Below are 21,909 nucleotides of genomic sequence, written 5' to 3' on the forward strand. Positions count from 1 at the left end.
CAGAGCACGAGCCAAACCTGGCTTATTTCACACTCATAAGACAGATTGCACAGATGGGGCCAAACCAGGGCCCAGGAGCATCGGAGAGAGGAGGGCCATTTCAAAGACGTTTGTAAAATAAGCTCAAAGTTTCTTTGTTTATTTGTGGGTGTGGGAGTAGAAAAGCAGGGAAAGTGGAGAATGAGGGGGGAAAAAGGGATGGGTGATTTTGTAGGCAAGATGCTGCCTGCGGAGGTCCTGGCGGACCTGCTGGGGGGAGTGGCGTTCCGCACGCTCTCACATCATGGGGAGCGCAAGACTACATTACTGCTTACACATCTCCAAGGGCAGCTTCGGAGGTGAATGTTTAATTGTCTCACTGTAACTGGCCGTAAATCTCTGGAAAATGTGAAGGGTCATGCATCTGATTTAAACCTATGAGGTCTGAATGAATTCTCCTCCATGCCTAACCGAGTGAAGCAAGTGTATAACCCTAAGTAGGGTCGGTACAAAGGGGAGGAAACACCTCCCCACTGGGCTTGCAAAGAACTTCATCACCGACCTGAATCAGATCCAGCAGGAAACAAAACACTCAGTACATACTTTTACAGCAGAGGGAGGGGGACGGAAAACAAAGCGAGCTGAACTGAAACGTGAGAAAGAACAGAATGGCAGTGAGTCCACGGGGCGGGGCCACAGCTTGCTTTTCTCATGGCCCTCAGTCCAGTAACCCCACCCGGCATTCGTAGCGGGTGACATCACTGATGCCCCAAACACGCTCCCGCAGTTTCCTGCTTTCCCGAGTCCAGCCGAGCGATGATGTCAGTGGTGCACCTGGGTAAAGATGTGGCAGGACCGGGTCACAGGGAGTGGGGACAAAGGCCAATCCAGTTAAATAACCCGCTGGTCTTCTAGGGCCTGGTCCCTGGGCAGGCTTCCACCATGAGACAGGTACAGCCCAGGCCAATCCCCACAGGAGGAAAAAAAGCATGTACTTGGCCGGGCGCGGTGGCTCACGCCTGTAATCCCAGCACTTTGGGAGGCCGAGGCGGGTGAACCATGAGGTCGGGAGTTTGAGACCAGCCTGAACAACATGGTGAAACCCCGTCTCTACTAAAAACACAAACAATTAGCTGGGCGTAGTGGCGCGCTCCTGTAATCCCAGCTGCTTGGGAGGCTGAGGCAGGAGAATCGCTTGAACCCGGGAGATGGAGTTTGCAGTGAGCTGAGATCGCACCATTGCACTCCAGCCCAGGTGACACAGTGAGACTCCGTCTCAAAAAAAAAAAAAAAAAAAAAAAAGAGAATGTACCCATGCAGTGACTCCTGTCACCCTCTGCCCATAAAGGGCACAGGGGCCAAAGTGAAGGAGTTACAGGAAGACAGAGGGAAGGAAACCGCGCAGAGGTAACCACATAGGGGCAGGCCCTAAGCTGCTGGGACCTCCACAGTGGACCTCTCTCCTCCGACTGGGAGACGGAAGCACCAATGGTCTTTCTCTACAGTGCCAGGAGCCACCCTGCCCCCAGAGATGCCCTACATGGCACTGACTACCATGTAAATGCTTCTAGATAGTTTCATTCCTTGTAGGTGATATTCCAAATATTATCAGTTGTATTTCTCCACAATTACAATTCCAGTTTTGGGGTTTCTTTTTACTTATTAAATTTGAAAAGCCAATTCCAGTTTTAAAGCTTGACCCTTTTCTTAAAAGTTTAACTTCTCTTTTTATTCAGACTTCCCACTAAACCCTCAGACTGACTCTGAGGGTGGCCTGGCTATCTAATTTACAAAACCGGCCAGGTTGACTAACTCCTATATTCCAGCCCAGAGTGTTGTCATAAATAGCTGTCAAGACATGCCTCTGTGTCCCATGTTTGCCAGTACAAAAGGGTTCATATTCTAAGTTCTTCAAGTCTCTCTCACTGCCTCAATGTGAAGCCAATGGAAAACAGTCAAATACACCAAAAATTAACTTCAAATGGATATCTGCTATGAATTCCAACTTGGTTGGACACCTCTCCAGGCCAGCTGTTGTTTTAAAAAACACTGTGAAAGACCGGTCGGGTGTGGTGGCTCACTTGAGGTGAGGAGTTTGAGACCAGCCTGGCCAACATGGTGAGACCCCAGTCTCTATGAAAAATGCAAAAAATGAGCCAGATGTGGTGGCGTGCACCTGTAGTCCCAGCTACTTGGGAGGCCGAGGCAGGAGTATCACTTGAACCTGGAAGATGGAGGTGGCAGTGAGCTGAGATCATGCTACTGCACTCCAGCCTGGGTGACACAGCAATACTCTGTCTCAAAAAAAAAAAAAAAAAAAAAAGAGAGAAAACACCGTGAGACGAAAGAAGTCACTCACCCCCTCTCCAACCCCCAACACAGTAAGCAAGAAGGGCCCAGGAACAAATTAACAGGGAAAAATGATCTTGCATTTGCTTAGTGAAATCTTGGGGTTTGCACACATTAGTCAGAGCTAGACAAACCATACTGAATACACTTCTTATAGAAATGTTCTAGCTCTTATGGCCTTTCTTCACTGTCCCAACTTTTGAGGTGCAAAAACACAGCAAGACAGCCAGGACCGGCCAGGTGATGGCACGGAGCCCACTCCCACAGGCTGCGTGTGTGTTCTCACTCTCTTGCCACAGCCTGAGTTATACATTCTCCCCAAGCACTTGCAGTTTATCATCGCCCTATTTACTGCATTTTCATGTTATAAAAGTGATAGACGCCCAATGTAGTAATTTGATCTATACGGAAAAAGAGAAGAAAAAAAGCTACTCATAATATCACTGTCTAATTTAAGGTTTTGGTGGTGTCTTTCTAGTCGTTTTCTATATGGAATGTAATTTACTTCTCAATAATATCATTTCATATACTTTGCTTACATATTAGTATTTTTGTCATGAAATTTATGCCAACTGATTAAACAGCCCTTGTAAATTATACAAACTTAAAGACAATATGAAAACAACGTGACCACAAGACAAAGACCACCTACTACTAAATTATTTTTGGCATGCGATTATTTTTTGAGAAGTTTTATAAACTATTAGGTTTATTGAACACTACAAACCATAAGCCTTGGAAGAATTTTGGAAGCATACCACAACAGGGTAATTTGTAGCAGAATATAGGGTTGGAAAACCTCAAAAAACAACTTGCTTGTTTCTTCCCATATCGAAGATTTGTATTAGAAAAACTATTTCTTACAAAAAGATGTACTAAGTGGTACTATGTCGGTCAAGAATCTTGTATTATTTCCTAGCTTCCAATAATACATATAATGTCATAAAAAAGAGGGAAGAATACATAAAATACATACGAAGCTTACTAGGAATGAAGAAAGTTATTTTAGGAAGGAAAAATTGGCTACCATAAAGGAATATGGAAAACGCTAGCAATGCACGTAAGAATGAGCGCAAAGGTCTTAGATGTCCACGAGCTGGGAATGCTTGTGCTGGGTGCTTCAGTTACAACAGCATGGGGAAGTGAAATAGACTAGTGAAGCTGTTACACCAGTTAATAGTATTTATTACTATTTGTGGTCACCAATGTCAATTAAAGCAATAATTAAATAGAACATGATGAAACAATTCAATGGTAGGAAAAAAAATCTGGCCCACAAGGGAACATGGAAAGTAAAAGTAAATATTTAGAAAGCAAAATCTGGAGGGGAAAAAAGCTCCAGCATCTCACCACAGGGTCTTCCGAAGCCAGCAATGCTGGAGATGTTTACTGTTCAAGGACGGACTTGCTTGGGTTGGGATTCTCCAACTAGAGCCAGAGGGGAGCTTGTCTGCCTCCCTTGAGGACATAACAAGAGGGACTTTCTGCCTTTGTTATAAAGCCCGCCACATTCTGTGCCTGTATGGTTTTATTTACTGGAGTCTATCATAAGGCCTGTGAGGGAAGGGATGAATCTTTCTCACAGCCACAGGGCTGATGGCCCTGTGCGCCGTAGGCATTTAATAATTCACTGAGTAAATGAATGAACCCTGCAGGAGAATGGGAGCCTTTCTGATCTTGAGGTCTCAGTTTGGACTATCTTTCTGGAGTGGATAGATGAATATGTATTTCAGCAGCACTCTAATAAGCCCACACTGGGTGACTAAGCAGATGAGTGATTCATTTTGCTAGAATTTTCCCACCTGCAGGAGCCAGTCCCCCTGGTGTCCCCATTCTCCATCTCCTCAGTCATCTCAGCAGGAAATTACTATCCTGTCTCCCACACGGGTGATGAATGTTCAAGGCATTTCAGCAGACTGTGGCAAGGCCCAGAATGGGGTCAAGTAAAAGTAAATACCAGCCCTTATTAGGAGATCCTGGCCCCTCTGGTGCGTGTGTCCCAGTACACATGCAGCTTCCTGCTCTGTCATAGAAAGCAGCCCTCTAGGGCCACCGCCTCCAGTGACAGTTTCCTGACCTCCAGGAACTTCTGTAGTCAGGCACCACTCCCTTCCTCATGCCCCACACCCGATTGTTCCAGATTTCATCACTATGCACTGACGCTCACCGCGACCCCGCGTGTGGTCACAGGAGGAACTCGGCTGAGGGCTGAGAAGACCAGATAATGACACAGAGGGCTCACTTCAGGAAACCCAGGGAGCTGCAGCAGCTCCTCCAGGGCCATTCCACACATTCATTTTCTAACAAGTCATAAGTCAAAGAGTGACGTCAGGAGCGGACAGCCTGGTGTCCAGGCATGAGCCATGGCAACAGATTCTGATTTTCCAGAACGACTTCGGTCGTTACCTGATGTTGGATATGGTGGTGTTAGCTGAAGTGGGAGGAGATTCATATTGTATGTTTGTTTAGTGACTCCAAAGATTTTAAATTATATTGTGGTTTTTATTATTTTATTTCATTTTTTTAAGAGACGGAAGTCTCACTCTATCTCCCAGGCAGGAGTGCAACGGTATCATCATAGCTCACTATTGCCTCAAACTCCTGGGCTCAAGTAATCCTCCCACTTCAGCCTCCTGAGTAGCTGGCGCTCCAGATGCCTGCCATGACTCCTGGCTAATTTTTGTTTAAGTAGAGACGAAGTCTGCCTATGTTGCCCAGCCTGGTCTCGAACTCCTGGCCTGAGGCAATCCTTCTACCTTGGCTTCCAAAAGTGCTCAGATTATAAATGTGAGCCACTATGCGGGCCCTGGTTTTTATTTAATGGCTATTAAATGCTCAGAAGTGAATTCAGGTTTCAGTTAAATGCACAATTTTTATATCAAACTATTTTCTTTGCTAATTCACTTCTATCTGCGTCTACCAGCTGTAAATTGCCTGAAGCAGAGAAAGCTTCTTTAGGTTGGGGCTCCCTGTAGCCCCAAGCTGAGTGCCTTATGCAGCACTGGCTGAGTGAATTTGTTGGATGAACTACTGCGGGGTTTAGAGTCTGCAGAGGGTAGGACAGGGCAGATCGTGATCGCAGCTAACCTTCTCAGCTACTCTACCATTTCATGTTCTGTTTGGGCACCTCCGTCACCTCTCACCTCCCCTGATGGTACGGTCTCTCTGGGCCTGCACTGTCCAGCCACCCCCTCTTATCCCTAAGCCAAGGCCTTCACCAACTAAAGCTCAGGAGTAAAGTGGCCATCACTGAGGCCATTCTATATATGTATGTATGTATGTATGTATATATGTATTTATTGAGAGATGGGAGTGTTGCTCTGTTGCCCAGGCTGAAATTCAGTGGCGTGATCTCGGCTTACTACAACCTCTGCCTCCTGGGTTCAAGTGATTTTCCTGCCTCAGCCTCCCAAGTAGCTGGGATTATAGGCGCCAGCCACCACACCCAGCTAATTTTTGTATTTGTAGTAGAGATGGGGTTTCACCATTTTGGCCAAGCAGGTCTCGAACTCCTGACCTCGTGATTCGCCTGCCTCGTGATCCGCCCGCCTCGGCCTCCCAAAGTCCTGGGATTATAGGCATGAGCCACCGCGCCCGGCCAACTGAGGCCATTCTAAGGAATATAAAGCAAGCTCTTCAGTGCTGATTTTTGTTAACTGAGGTATAATTAAATTATACACAGGCCCGGCACAGTGGCATGAGCCTGTCGTCACAGATACTTGGGAAGCTGAGGTGGGAAGATTGCTTGAGCCCAGGAGTTTGAGTCCAGCCTGGGCATCACACGTGTATAGGTCTGTGAGTCTGGAAGCATGTATATAGCCATGGACTCACTACCACGTCAAAACATAGGGTATTTCCATTATCCCAAAAATTCCCTCCTGCCCCTCCGCAGTCAAACACTTCCCCTCCCCCAACTCCTGGCAACCACTGATCTGAACTGTAGACCTGAAAATGTCATTCAGAACCCATTTCATCTGGACCCTTCTCCCTGTGTCAACACTGCTGCGAGCGGTGTCTGTGGGATTTTTCTGGACGTTCTCTGCCATGTTGCTGCTCCTTCCTTCCCACCTCCTGGAAGGCACCGCTGCTAGGAGTCGACTGTGTTAACATGGGTGTTTCAGGGATGTCTTCCTTTGCTCTCTTCTCACTGATTTCTAGCTATCCCTGTGTCTCTCCTGTTTAACGACTGCCTTCACCGATATCCTTAAACCCACCAGGGTGACGTTCCTGCCCCTTTCTTTGGAGCGCTGTGTCTGTATTTCCAGTGGAGGCACAGATTGTTCCTTAGATCCCGTTAACCCTCCAAGCTCTCTCTACCCAAGCCAGGCTCATTTCTGGCCCTGCAAATCTGCCTCCTCCTGTGTCCTTTCCATGACCGATGGCATCACCAGCCAGAGTCACCAAGCTAGAACAGTCCCTTCCCCCGGTCCCCACGGTAGGAGGATACTTTTAGAGTACGTCTGCAATTCATCCGCACTCTCCGTATCTACTTCTGTGGCCGAAGTACGGACCTTGATTGCCTCTGGCCCCAGCTGAATTAACCCACCTCTCTGGGCCGGGTTCTCTTTTCACTAAACGTTCTCCACATTGCTGCCAGAGCTATTTTTCTAAAATAAAACATCAGACCACATTCTTCTCCTCCTCATTTAAAAACAAAAAAACAAAAAACCAAGAAATAAACCAAAAAAACCCCATCCTACCGTGGCTCCCCAGTGTGTACGAGATCAGATTCAAGTTCCATGAGATGGTCTTCAAGATCTTTGGCCATGTGGCTCTGTCCTGCTATCCCAATCCTATTTCCATTCCCATTCCCATCCCCAGCCTTCCCACCTCATCCAACTCCAGCCACACTGGACCACCCCAAGAGAGGATGTCATGTATTAGTACTCTGGTGCCTTTGAGTCAAAACTCACTGTTTTGCCAGTTCAGAGATTGAGCCCTTTTTGAAGAATCCCTTCTCCTTCCACATCCCGGGTAAATTCTGCCCCAGGCATAATGAGCTGTTACCCCATGCGCTCTGAGGGCATTCAGAATGCCAACGCAGTGCTCTCCAGGCACCTCTGTGCTGTTCAAACCTATGCATCTCACACCTGCTCATCTTAAAATCTCTGTGCCTCACATGCAGGAAGAATTCAAAAAATGCTGATTGAAAAAACATTGTGTCCAGTATTAGATGAAGTATGTAAATATCAAGGTAAGAATCTGCACTTTTTGTCGACCTATTGCTTGTTTGCACAATAAAGCCACATGGTTTATTATAAAAAATTATTATAATGTATGCTGTTTAAGCTCAGATCACTTTGCAATAATGATGATGATAATGATGGGTTAGAATATTTTTTTCTTTGCTTACCATGGGATCTGCCAGGTTGTAAGAATTCTTTTTTGTTCTAAATCAAATTCAGGAACACTCCCAAAGACAAGAAGTTGAATTTAGGCCACAGATGGTAGCAACGGAAGGTTATCACTGTGTAGTTGTACCAAATGAAGCCCATCTTCATAGATTTTAAGCACTTCGATAAGCTTTTATTTCTCTGCTCATCTCCTTTACCCCCATAGATAACACAAAATAACAGCATAATCATCCAATAGCAACGAAATCCCATCACAACAACATCAAAAATGAGAACTCATGTGATTCACTGATTTCCTAAGCCAGAGCTTCCCACCTGATGTGCTGGGGAAGTGGGAGAGCGAGAGGACTCTTTCCTCAGCCCTTGGGGTGACTGGGCAGATCCTGTCTGGTGTGAACAGTAAACGCCACTGTGGTACATCATTTTGGGTGCTATGTGTGATAAAGGTTGACAACCACTGTCCTAAGCCATTCTACCGTTTAAATAACAGGCTGAATTCTCCCAAGTTATGTTCATACTTGCCTTAGGAAGGAAATTAGTATTATGACTCTAAAGATCCTGAGCACATGATCTAAAAAAAGAAAAACCCAAACCACAATGGCAAAGGTAGGTGAGACAGAGTGTTTGGAAAAATAGCGAATACTGTACTATTAATTACTCCCTAATTCTCCCTCATCCATGATTTTTAAAGAGTGGGTGGAGCATAATGATTTGAGGCACCACGGCAGTGCAGAATGGGGCGGGTTTTTGGAAAATGTGACTCACTCACCGTTCCGACCAAAGGGTAAATGAACCCAGCGCCTATGCTGGCCCGGACATCACTGATAGGTAAGATGAAGTCCCTCGGCACACCTTTTTTGTCAGGTTCATGAGACAGAGAAAGGTGGGTCTTTGCCATGCAGATGGGCAAATTTCCAAAACCCTGTAAGAAAGGAAAGAAAATGTGTTCACTGATACAGATGTTAGTTTCCTGTGTTTTTCTGTTTGCACTTTATACGGTCTCGGCCAGCAATGGTATGCCGGCTCAGATTGAGGCACATGCAGGAGCTGCCGGTTACTACTTGTTCATTGAAGAAGCAAGAAGGTGAGGATAAAAACTCATCCCCATGGGATCACTGTTTAGCAGGACAAGGGTGACTGTTGTTTATTTCAGAGGTTCTCTTTAAGAGAAGGCAGTGTTATGTGCATGTTTGGGGAAAGCACGGCTATTTTCAGGCAAAGCAGCGGCTGTAGAAACCACTTTCCAGGACTATTAATATCCGGGACCCAGCAAGGTAGTCTGGAGAAAGGCTCCTCAACGAGGCTGTTAGTCATGTTGTTCACTCATTTTGGAGTCGGCCAGGAAGCAAAGGGCCCCTTTGTGTTGGTTTATGAATCATGGCTATTTGATCTGCGATTACATTATAAGAACTAAGATGAGGTCACTATTTAAGCTTCTTGTTTTTAAGGACCAAAGTCTATGTCTGACCCAGAGTCTCAAAGGTGAAAGAGCAGGAAGTCACATGTGGTGTCTCACAAAAAGGACAGTGTCCTCGAAGCCTGGTTCTGATTAAATGGCACATAGTGTTCCTTTAGAGGCTTTGCTAATTCATTGCAACCACATACTTGACACTAACTTTAAAAAAAAATAAAAATAGAGATGGAGATTTTGCTATGTTGCCCAGAGTGGTCTCAAACTCCTGGCTTCAACTGACCCTCCTGCACTGGCCTCCCAAAGTGCCGGGATTACAGGTGTGAGCACCGTGCCCGGTTGACACAACTTTTAAGCAATGTTTCCTTGATAGACAGAGATACAGAGAAAGAAATCTTTAGTGAAATTTTCATAAGACTTAGCCTAAAACTATTTGGAAGATCTTAGAGTCTTATCAACTCAGGGAGGACGTGGGCTTGGGGCCATTTTCTTTTTGAAATCTCCACTCTTCTATACTGATAAGAATTTTGCTGGGCAACAATCACAACTGCCTTTCAGAAATGGTGCCAGAATTTTGAATTTCAGACATGATTAAATATTGAAGTAATTTCTATGAACTAATAGAGGTTTGCTAATGTAAAAATTTTGTCAGTAGGCATATTAAAAAGACACAAACAAAAACCAACCAATATGCCATAAACTGTCACCAGATTACTTCATAAAAGAAATGACATTGTGACACTGAAAGGAGAAAAGACTTAATATGAGAATAAATGATAGCCTTAAATATCAGTATTAAAAACTCATGGGAAGAAAAAAAACCAAACCAACCTCATGAGAATGGCCTTACTTTACTTGGCTTATTGCACATGAATGAAAATTTCACCACAATGCCTGTGCACAGAGCAGTGCTTGGAAATCCTTTTTGTAAAGGATAAGCCAAGAACATACAGGGAAAATTCTCCGAAGTGAGAACTTTCTGAGTTGCTGACTATTTTACCAAACCTAGGAGAATAAATACCCTGGCTGGCAATGGTAGCATTTAACAAAATTTCAAATGGGTTTACAAAAAAGAATAAGGAGTTGGAGATTTGTTTTAAAGAAAAGGTCAACACACTACCCATCACGAAGCTCTTTAGCCAGCAGGCTCTTAAAGTGTTCTGACTTCTATCTATCTGGTTACGCCAAAGTAGGAGGGACACTCGAGGCATATGGTCCTTTTGGGGAAGGTGGCTGAGCTTCCTGGAATGGAGTTGATTGATCATGACTGTCACTGGACTAGATGGTGATGCATGCTGTCAGATCACAGCCACCTTCCCAGCTGCTTGCCTACTTGCCTTTGTCAGTGGCTAGAGGCAGAAGATGATGGAGCCTTCAACCTCAGTGGACAAGCTCAGTAAAAAGCCAGTGAACCGCTTATGTAAGAAGAACACCAAATATTCCCATCTTTATAGGGTGCACTCCTATCTGCCTACCCCGGCACCATGCTAGCATTTTTTTTTTTTTTTTTTGAGACGGAGTCTCGCGCTGTGTCACCCAGGCTGGAGTGCAGTGGCGCGATCTGGGCTCACTGCAAGCTCCGCCTCCCAGGTTCACGCCATTCTCCTGCCTCAGCCTCCCGAGTAGCTGGGACTACAGGCGCCCGCCACCACGCCCGGCTAGTTTTTTGTATTTTTAGAGACGGGGTTTCACCATATTAGCCAGGATGGTCTCGATCTCCTGACCTCATGATCCACCCGCCTCGGCCTCCCAAAGTGCTGGGATTACAGGCTTGAGCCACCGCGCCCGGCCCATGCTAGCATTTTTAAGGTAGTAAGAGGCCTGCAAGGAAGAGGAAGCATTGCAATTCATCTAAATCTGACTCCGCAGCTATACTCCAAAGGATAGTTTCAACGTTCTGGGCTGAGTGGGAGGCATGAAAGATCACACATCACCTACAAACAGGGATACCACCCATATCAGACACATTTATAGTCACAGAAGTAAATGATGCGTGGATCAGAGGATGTATTTCTCACCATAAAGTTCTAAATATAGTCTAATATATCCGAAAGTAATATCCCGAGGATATTACTTTCATCTTTGTTAACCATAAAATAGATTAAGCAAAGGGTAGCTAGTGAGACAAGTACAAATACTCAAGTCAAGTTGAGTATTCTGAGAGCCGACGGTGGATTTTTTCTTTTCCCCTAAAAGTACAACTTTTACCTGTTTAGTGTAACGATCTATTTTGGTTTGTGCCTCAGGAGAGAGTTCAATATCTTTGGCTCCATAGACAGCCTGGGCAATGGTTCTTATCTTGTCCACAACTGGAAGCTGGAGAAACACAAATTATAACAAAATCGTATAAGTTTAATCTGGTTAAAGATTTTTTTTAAAGTTTAGTGAGATTTTCTGTAATTGCTTAAAATTCCCTATCAGGGTACCCCCTCAGCAACTACAGGATTCCTAGCAAACGCTCTTTTTCCCTTTTAGCATCCTAAAACAATGAAATTTTCAGTGTCAGAAATAGATCAGATGTCAACTAGCAAATAAACCTTAGGTGTTCAGGCAATTTACAGGCAGCTTATCTAGTTGTAACCATTTTTATCCATTGTCGCATTTAAAAAAATGTAGTTTACTATAATTTTTCTTTCTTTCTTTTTTTTATTTAGACAGTATCACTCTGTCGCCTAGGCTGGAGTGCAGTGGCACAATCTCAGCTCACTGCAGCCTCAACCTCCCAGGCTCAAGTGATCCTCCCATCTCAGCCTCCTGAGTATCTGGGACTACAGGGATGCACCATGACTCCAAGCTAATTTTGTTGTCTTTTTTTTTTTTTTTGCATTTGTTTGTAGAGACTGGGTTTCACCATGTTGCCCAGGCTGGTCTTGAACTCCTGGACTCAAGCAACCTGCCCACCTTGGCCTCCCAAAGTACTGGGATTACAGGCATAAGCCATCACGCCTGGCCTGTTTACTATAATTTTTACATAATCATATATGTCAGGACTGGAGCCTCCCAACGAAATTGTGAGTGCCAGTTTTCAAGTGGGTCCGAATACGGGTTCACAGTATTGCTACAGAAAAAGTAGCAATACTAAAAACTAGTATTTTTTCGTGAGCAGTAATGGATTGAGATTTTAACATAAATGCTGATGTGATCAAACACTATATTGGAAAATCAGAGGTTGAACCCACTGTCACTTTAGCAAATTATGAGAAATCATGTGGCATGGAAGAAACGTGAGAAGACTAGATACAGGCAAAAGTGTGTTGGGGGAGATGATTTCCATAATGTTAGACTGAAGACCTGGACACAGACTACTGGTAGCATACAGCAAGGGATCTTCAGAAACAAGAATGATTCATTAGGAAAGGAATCTTCTACAGATAAAGTAATTCTAAATTTAAGAAACACATTTGGCAAAATTATCCACAATCTTTCTGTGGGTAAAAATTCATATGTGGCCAGGTGTGGTGGCTCACACCCGTAATCCCAGCACTTTGGGAGGCTGAGGTGGGTGGATCACTAGAGGTCAGGCGTTCAAGATCAGTGTGGCCAACACGGTGAAACCCCGTCTCTGCTGAAAATACAAAAATCAGCTGGGTGTGGCAGCTCATGTCTCTAATCCCAGCTACTCAGGAGGCTGAGGCAGGAGAATCGCTTGACTCTGGGAGGTGGAGGTTGCAGTGAGCCGAGATCACGCCACTGCACTTCAGGCCTGGGTGACAGAGCAAAACTCTGTCTCAAAAAAAAAAAAAAAAAGCATATGCATGATGCAATTAGTGGATTTACTGTTTGGTGAACAACTGCTGAACCAAATGCTGATGGAACAGATGTGAACCAAGGGGAAGTCTCCTGTGGTATGCCTCAAGGACTTCGCTTGACAACAGCAAATGTCATATTTGTATGAAATACTGTTGATACAAGAGTTACCCAAGAGAAAATAAATAAAAGCCAGCACTCTTCCCCTCCCAACCCTGATAGCACCCAAAACTGCTTTAAAACCTGTTTTTCATTACTACAGTTTTTATTACTGTAGAGGTGTTCTGTGGTCTGGAACTTAAATATTGAATGTTCTAACAAATAAAAAGAAATGAAGGTGCAAGCCTTATAACCTTTCACTGAGGGACATAAAAAGAGTCTGAGTCAATGGAGAAAAATAGTTTGCTCGTGGATGAGGAGACTTAATACTGTACAGACGTCACTTCTCTGAAACTTACTCAGTTCGATGCAAGTCCAATAAAAATCCCAAGCTCATTTGTGGTTACTTGGCCTATTAGTTCTAAAACTTACAATAAAGGGTTGATGTGGTTTGGATGTTGGTCCCTCCAAATCTCACGGTGAAATGTAATCCTCAGTGTTGGAGGTGGGGCCCGGTGGGAGGTGTTTGGATCATGGGGGCGGATCCTTCATGAATGGCTTGGTGCTGTCCTCATGATAATGAGTGAGTTCTCACTCTGAGTTCTCGAGAGATCTGCTTGTTAGCACCTCCCACCCCCTCTCTTGCTCCCGCTCTTGCCATGTGATGCACTGGCTCCCCCTTTGCCTTCTGCCCTGAGTGGAAGCTTCCTGAGGCCCTCACCAGAAGCCCAGCAGATGTTGGTGCCATGCTTGTACAGCCTTCAGAACCATAAGCCAAAATAAATGACTTTTCTTTATCCATTAAACAGTCTCAGGGATTCCTTTATAGTAACTTGAGAGTGAACTAACACAGGGTAATGGCATAAATAGTCAGATAACTGGCATACATAGTCAGATAACTTTAAAAATAAACAAAACCGGAAGAACAAAGAAACAGGACTCTTCTACTAGCTATCAATCATACCCCAAAACTATGCTAATAAATTCCATGGGTATTGGCACAAGTATAGACAAATGAATCAATGGCAAAGAAGAAAGAACCCACAAACACACCTCAGCATGTGCAAGATAGCATATGATAGAGGTGACACAAATCAACAGAGAAAGGCTGACTACCATCTGACTTTTGGCTGAAGAGAAATAAAATTAGATTCCTACCACATACCAGGCCTCCAAATAAACCCAATATGGAACAAAGGCATAAACTTGAAAGTTCTAACTCTAAATGTTGGAAGAAAACAGTGGGAACTCTATTATCCTGAAGTAGAGAAGGATTTCTTAAACGAGGTAACAACAGAATAACCCATAAAGGAAATGATATATAGATTTCACTGCAGCAAAATTTAAAACTTGTTTTAAGAAGACATTATAAACAAGGTCAAGAAATAAGAGACAGACTGGGAGAAGATACATGCAAATATTTATAAAGTCAAAAGATTAGTAATCTTCAAAGACCAACCTTTGTTAAAACTCTCTGAGCTTTCTAAGATCTATCCCAAAGGCCACCTCCTCCACGAAGCCTTCATGGATGACCCTTAGGCACATGTGAGCATCCTCTTCTTTGACATCTAGATGCCCTTGAGGCGCTCCTACCCGCAGCTTCAGAGGACAGGGGTTCACTGGGGCCTGACTGTGAGGGGCTGCCAGCAAAAGCTCATGCAATCTTGGGGTGTGTGAGTGGAGCCCGAGTGTGTGAACAGTCACACAGACTCAGCAGCACCACACTGACGCCGAAATCTCTTGGAGGGCAAGGGGCCTTTTGTAAACCATGCCATATGAAAAATCGAAAGGAGGGCAGAATGTGAACCAAGGGACCAACGTTAGAAGGAAGTAGTTGTTTTGAGTGCAGTGTTTAAGGAAGAATATAATAACCAGAGCTCTCTCACTTAGCAGTGACCTGTCCTTGCCTGGAGGGTTCTATAAAAGCTGAATATGGTGCCAGGAATGTTGTACAAAGAGTTACTGCCTAAGTGCAAAGTTGAGGCTGGATTAGAGAGAGAAATGTAAGGGTAACTTTTTCTAAAATTTATTTTTGGTAGAGATGGGGTCTCACCATATTGCCCAGGCTGGTCTCAAACTCCCGGCCTCAAGCAATTTTCCCACATTGACCTCCCAGGTTGCTGGGATTATAGGTGTACTCTGCATAGGCAACTTCTAATGTAAAAGATTCAATGTTCATATTAGCTGAAGAATGAAGAATGGCTATAAACTCTTTAAGGCTTGAGACCATCTCTTACGTACCTAGAGGCAGCCCCTGGAATATATACAAGGCCCTCAATATACAGTTGAACAAATGAATATTTCTATATTTCCTATTGACTAAGCTTGGGTTCCATGTGGTTCAACAGTCACACAAGCTGATAAGAAAATTCAGGTGTTGATGTGCTGCAGGTAACAGCAGAGAAGACGTTTTCCATGAATCTTAGATCATGAACAACCTGTGTTGCTGGGCACTCAAGGGCTTGCTGCCAACATTGTACTGAAACTAACATGAGCTCCTCCGCTGGTCAACCAATGCCTGGCAAGGAGCAACCTTTTTAAGAAATAAAAGTTGGTGGGACGCTGGAAGATACTTCTTGCAGGAAAGAAGACACAAGGCAAGCCCAAGGACCATGCTTTGTCAGAAGTCAGCTCTCAGAAGGGTGTGCTCCCCAGGCAGTAGAACAGCAGTTCTGGGAAGCAGGCGATGTTCCTGTTGCATGCAGTCTGTGGCCTGCACCTACCTCAGTGCGGCCACTCCAACCCTCCATGGGATCTGCACAAAGGAGCTTGGTGGCTATGTGAGGTAGGAGGGCTCAGAGAGAATGCAGCCTCTCCTTATGTGTGGTTAAATCATATAACCTCCCTGAATTTGTTTCCTCATTTCTAAGATGAGGATGTGAATACTTCAGTATACATCACTGTACTGCACACATTGAATCAGTGTAAAACGCAAGCACGTTGCAAATGTCATGCTATACAAATCTTAAGTAATGTTATTATGGAGTGAGAATGGTAGGGAGGACTGAAAGAATTACATTTTGCTTGGAAGTACAGCAAAACAAGATACTGTTACTCATAACACATTTAATGAACAGAAAAATGCATTCTTTACTGAACTCTAGATCATAATTCAAAAATAAAGAGTGTGATTTTTCTGTTAAGATAATAATTTAAAAAACTCACATGGGAGCAAAGTAATAGCAAATGAATGACTAGTGAATAAATTAATGCAAGTGGGTGGCCGATTTGTTATTTAAAATTTTCTTTTTTGATACAGAGACTCACTCTGTCACCCAGGCTGGAGTAGAATGGTGAGATCTTAGCTGACTGCAACCTCCACCTCCTGGGTTCAAGCGATTATCCTGCCTCAGCCTCCCAAGTGGCTGGGATTACAGGCATGTGCCACCACGCCCGGCTAATTTTGTATTTTTAGTAGAGACAGGGTTTCACCACGTTGGTCAGGCTGGTCTCGAACTCCCGACCTCAGGTGATCTGCCCGCCTCGGCCTCCCAAAGTGTTGGGATTACAGGTGTGAGCCACTGTGCCCGGCATGATTTGCTAAACATGAAAATGTTTTACAAGAAATATACATATGTGTGTGTATGTACATATATATGTCTGTGTATATATATGTATATACATATGGGTGTGTGTATATATATGTGTGTATATATGTGTGTATATTTATACATATTTATGTATATATATATAAATATATATATATTTATTTAAGACAGAGTCTCGCTGATGCCCAGGCTGGGAGTGTAGTGGTGCAAAATCTTGGCTCATGGTAACCTCTGCCTTCTGGGTCAAGCAATTCTCCCTTCCTCAGCCTCCCGAGCAGCTGGGATTACAGGCTCCCACCACCATGCCCGGCTGATTTTTGTATTTTTAGTAGAGACGGGGTTTCACCATGTTGGCCAGGCTGGTCTCCAACTCCTGACCTCAGGTGATCTGCCTGCCTTGGCCTCTCAAAGTGCTGGGATTTCAAGTGTGAGCCACTGTGTCTGGCCTAAAATACATATTTTTAAGAACTTTAATTTTAGTAAGATACACATAACATGTAATTTACCATCTTCTTTTCTTTTTTTGTGACCCAGGGTCTCATTCTGGAGTTCAGTGGTGTGATCACAGCTCACTGCAGCCTCAACCTCCGGGGCTCAAGTAATCCTCCTACCTCAGCATACGGTGTAGCTAGGACTACAGGTGCATGCCACCGGCTAATTTCTAAAATTTTTGTAGAGATGGGGGTCTTGCTGTGTTGCCCAGACTGGTCTTGAACTCCTGGGCTCAAGCGATCTGCCGGCCTTGGACTTCCAAAGTGCTGGAATTATAGCCGCAAGCTACCATGCCTGGCCTAATTTACCATTTTAGCCATTTCTAAGTGTGCAATTCAGCAATGTAAAGTCCATTTATGGTGTTGGGCAACCAACTTCCAGAACTCTTTGTATTTAGCAAAATTGAAACTCTACCCATAAAGTAGCAACTTTCCATGCCCCTCCCCTCGGCCCCTGACAACCACCATTCTACTTCCTGTCTATGAATCTGACTGCCCTAGACCCCCTACAAGCGGAGTCAAGCAGTATCTGTCCTTCCGTGTCTGGAGTATTTCATTTAGCATAATGCCCTCAAGTTTCATCCGTGTGACAGGAGGTGTCCTTCCCAAGGCTGAATAATGTTCCATAGTATGTGTGTGCCATATTTAGCTGATCCCTGCTGACAGACAAGGGAGTTCCCACCCTTCAGCTACAATGCTGCTATGAACAATGCTGCTATGAACAGGGCTGCACGAGTACCTGCTTGAGTCCCTGCTTTCAACGCTTTTGGGCATAAGGCAATGTACATTTTTTTGTTAACAACTAAACTTTCTTCCTTTCCAATGTTTATTGGAAAGTGTTTTGGGAATTCCAAGGAGGTGCCAGGCTGACTGTGTGAGCTGAGTAGTTGTGGTTTACTTCCTGTAGGACAAGTGCGACCACCCACACATGACGGTACTGTGAGGGGCCAGTAGTACGAATGAATCCCAACAGGGCGGCCCTGCTTCCCTGCCTCAAGCTCACTGCCAGGGCTGTGTGCTTCCCAGCAGGCACTGCTATCTATCCAGCCCCACAGCTTCCCAGCACTCGGCACTTCTGATGCCCGGCCTCAGCCTCGCCACCACTGTAATAGATGAAGGTGCATCCTGGCGGCTTCCAGGGGTATGATACTGCTTCCTGGGACCTGAAGAGAATGCACTGTCTAGAACCTGAGCTACAATCCTGCAGCCACATGCTGAATAAAGTGCTTCAACTCACAACTCCAAAGCCCATGGCCAAAGTGCCATTTGTAGTCTTGGGACTCCTGCTACAATTTTTGTTTTTCACTCACAAGTACAAATAAGGAAATAAAAATATCTCAGTTAACATATCTTTTGGGTTTAGTGTAAATACTAAAATCTGCTCTGATAAGGTCCTTCCCCTTGCATGCAATCTATTTATATTGTGTTAGCAGGCAAGGAACTTCCTATGGTTAATCTGCTTGATTTGGGGGAGAAGTGTAATCTTTAAAGAAAAAAAAAAAAAAACCAAGCTCAGCCCAAAGGTCTTGGTCTGAACTTGATATTCACTTGTGCTTCTCTGTGGTAAATGATAGCTTTTATAAACAAATAGAATGGCCAAACAATTTATGACTGTTCATGTGTTAATCATTGCTGGCTTTCTCTTGGTTCTGTAAATATTGACTGATATATTTACTTGCCACATTGTGCCTTGGAGAGTGGTCTGCATGAAGTAGGATCCCACAGGCATCTGCTAAGTGACCAAATAACCACCTACGGCAAGTCCTTTCAAGATGTCAGGGCGTGGTTCTAGAGCTTCAGGGACTTTGTGTACAAAGAACTTCTGATGGACTGGGGACAATGAGACACAGTAAACAACTATGAGAGAAGAGAGTATGCAGTCAAGACTGTATAAACATACTATTAAAGTCAAGAGGTCACAGGTTGCAAAGGGAGGCATGAAAATCAGCAAAAGCTGACAAGACATTAGAAAAGAGCTGGAATAGTGCATTAAAGAAAGGACAGGAGGCCGGGTGCAGTGACTCATGCCTGTAATCCCAGCACTTTGGGAGGCCGAGGTGGGTGGATCATGAGGTCAAGAGACCGAGACCATCCTGGCCAACATGGTGAAACCCCATCTCTATTGAAAAAAACACAAAAATTAGCTGGGAGTGGTGGTGCGTGCCTGTAGTCCCAGCTACTTGGGAGGGTGAGGCAGGAGAATCGCTTGAACACGGGAGGTGGAGGTTGCAGTGAGCCAAGATCATGCCACTGCACTCCAGCCTGGTGACAGAGCAAGACTCTATCTCAAAGAAAAAAAAAAAGATAGGACAGGAAAAATGTCAATAGGCAAAGAAGGGAAAGAAAGGCAGAAGCCAAGGTGAAATGGTGTCAAACACAGGGCTGAGTGGGGACATAGTGAATATTCTGTCTATATTACGCACAGCTGTTTAACATATTAGCTACCTCAAAAGGCTGGTGTCTACACTTGTATCTTTGGTCATTTTTGAACTAACATTATGTTAAATCTTCATATTCACCAAAAATGTAACCCTCTTCATACTCTACACTAATTCCTTTCCAAACTTCTTAAACACGTATTTCGGAAACGGAAATACTCTAGAACAGAGCTGTGCACTGCCACTTTCCATCACAATGGAAGATGTGTCGTGTGTTCACTGGCTTCATGCGGCTATTAAAAGCATTGGAAGTGGGACTGGAGCAATCCAGAAACTGAACTGTCAATCTTAGCCACGTGGGATATTGGGCAGTACGGCTCTAGAAAATAACCGCGACCAATGGTTATACTGGTGGCACAGTCTCTCGCACAGAGCAGGCACAACATAAACACCAGCTGAGTGACTCCACGAAGAAACAGTAGAGGATTTGGTGACCTTCATGCTTTAGTAAATTCATTTTGTAGGTGTGGTGGACCGGGGTCCTAGAAGCTAAGTCACTCAGTCAGACAGTATAGCCTTCTTGGAAAGGCTCTGGAAATGCTCACTAGAATTCTTCAATTAAATTATTGAAGTCCTGCTTTTTAGTGGAATAAAACTGTTCTGTACATTCTAGAAAAGTCGTTACATTTTAAAATAATTTTTTGGTGACAAAAAATGGACAAAAGAAAATGAAATGGAACAAAAGTTTAAAAATGAACTGTTAGAAGTAAAGATCCATGAAGGCTTTACACTGTAGTAGGGATGTCTCATTTTACTTAGAGGCCAAATTCTGAAGTCAGCAACCCTGAAAAATCTTTTAGAAGACCCATGAAAACACTATATAATACTCCATTCTCAATACCCTAGCGTCTCTTAATGAGGCCCCGCTGTTGTTGAAGTATTGGAACACACTGCCATTTCTTCAGCCCTGCACCAAATGAAGTCGTTGGCATGCATCGGGGGCCACAGTGAATGAAAAATACATGGTTCTTTTCTTTCACCAAGGCCACAGAGTTGAATTCACATGGGTTAAATCTTCCTACGCTGTGATATCAGCAAAGTGTATTCCAAGGCCCGTAAAACATGTGAAGAGAAGGATCAATTAATAAACTCGTACGTTGAATAGACATTTCCGGATACACAGTAATTATTTCCATTCGTATTTTGTATCTTAAATGAAGCATAAATTTTAAATGATCTACAAATACAGTTTGGCAAGCAGCCTTTCCTGTACTTCAAATTAAAGTACAACATGAAGCTGTCGATATTAATTTATACTGACCACACCACACTAGGTGCAAGGGCTTGCATTACCAGCACCACCTGGAGTCCTGGGAGCGGCTCTGCCCTTGCTACTGAGAACAACAGGCCCCTGTATCGCTGACACAAAGCATGTCCTTGGCTGGAAACCAGCACATCTGAGCTACGTGCCGACTTCCACGAGCCTGCTCAGTGGGCATGGAGCCCTGTGGGCTTGCTGGCCCTGAGCAACAGGTTCACTCTGAAGACGCCTACATGTAGAGAATCTCATCCTCCTACGGCAAACCTGGGGTGCGGTGAGGGTAACCGGACTCTGGGAAATGGAAGAAAGGCTCACCGCTAGAAAAGCTGCATTTCTCCACATGAAATAGTAAGAAATTCACATGGGTAATCTTTTATTACTCTCAAATAGAACAGCGCAGCAATGCCAAAAAACGGAATATATGGGAATAAGTGATTTTAAAGATCGCATCTCACCCAAAAGAGGGGAAAGGGCTGACTGGTTCGAGCCCTCTGCTGGACCCAGGAACACTCATGTACAGTGTTTTGTTTTGCTTCCTTTGAGACAGAGTCTTGTTCTGTTGCCCAGGCTCAAAAAAAAAAAAAAAAAAAAAAAAACCAGGCCAGGCACGATGGTGTGCAGTGGCATGTTCTCGGCCCACTGCAACCTCCACATGCCAGGTTCAAGTGATTCTTGGGCCTTAGTCTCCAGAGTAGCTGGAATTACAGGCATGCACCACGATGCCTGGCTCATTTTTGTATTTTTATTACAGATGGGGCTTTGCCACATTGGCCAGGCTGGTCTCCAACTCCTGAATTCAAGTGATCTGCCCGCCTCAGCCTCCCAAAGGATTGGGATTACAGGAGGGAGCCATCGTGCCTGGCCTGTTTTTTTTTTTTTTTTGAGCCTGGCTCCGTTGCTCGGGCCGGAATGCAGTGGGGGTGATCTTGGCTCACTGCAACCTCTGCCTCCCAGGCTCAAGCGATCCTCCCACCTCAGCCTCCTGAGTAGCTGAGACTATGGGGCATGTGCCACTATGCCTGGCTAATTTTAAAAATATTTTTAGTAGAGACAGGATCTGCCATGTCACCCAGGTTAGTCTTGAACTCCTAGATTCAAGCGATCCTCCTACCTTGGCCTCCCTAAATGCTAGGATTACAGGCATGAGCCACCGCCCCTGGCCATGCACAGCGTTCTCATGATGCAGCTGCTCATTCCTCTTCTACAAATCTGACGTAGGAACATCAATGTGT

At 44.5% G+C, this 21,909-nt stretch overlaps 1 protein-coding gene across 8 annotated transcripts in view; it reads right to left on the reverse strand.

Moving 5' to 3' along the window:
- The window catches only part of MTHFD1L (methylenetetrahydrofolate dehydrogenase (NADP+ dependent) 1 like), a 233,814-nt gene that overhangs the window by 54,019 nt on the left and 157,886 nt on the right, over positions 1-21,909 (reverse strand). For all 8 annotated transcript variants that reach the window (XR_003119016.1, XM_025382470.1, XM_025382469.1 and 5 more), the window contains exons 25-26: positions 11,302-11,409; positions 8,452-8,604 (exon numbers count right to left, since the gene is read on the reverse strand). Coding sequence is in view for 7 of the 8 variants with exons in the window: in XM_025382470.1 (XP_025238255.1) it covers positions 8,452-8,604; positions 11,302-11,409 (261 nt within the window). In the remaining variant the exon portion in view is untranslated. The remainder of the gene's footprint in view (positions 1-8,451; positions 8,605-11,301; positions 11,410-21,909) is intronic.

The sequence above is a fragment of the Theropithecus gelada genome, chromosome 4, assembly GCF_003255815.1.
Source record: "Theropithecus gelada isolate Dixy chromosome 4, Tgel_1.0, whole genome shotgun sequence".
NCBI lineage: Eukaryota > Metazoa > Chordata > Mammalia > Primates > Cercopithecidae > Theropithecus > Theropithecus gelada.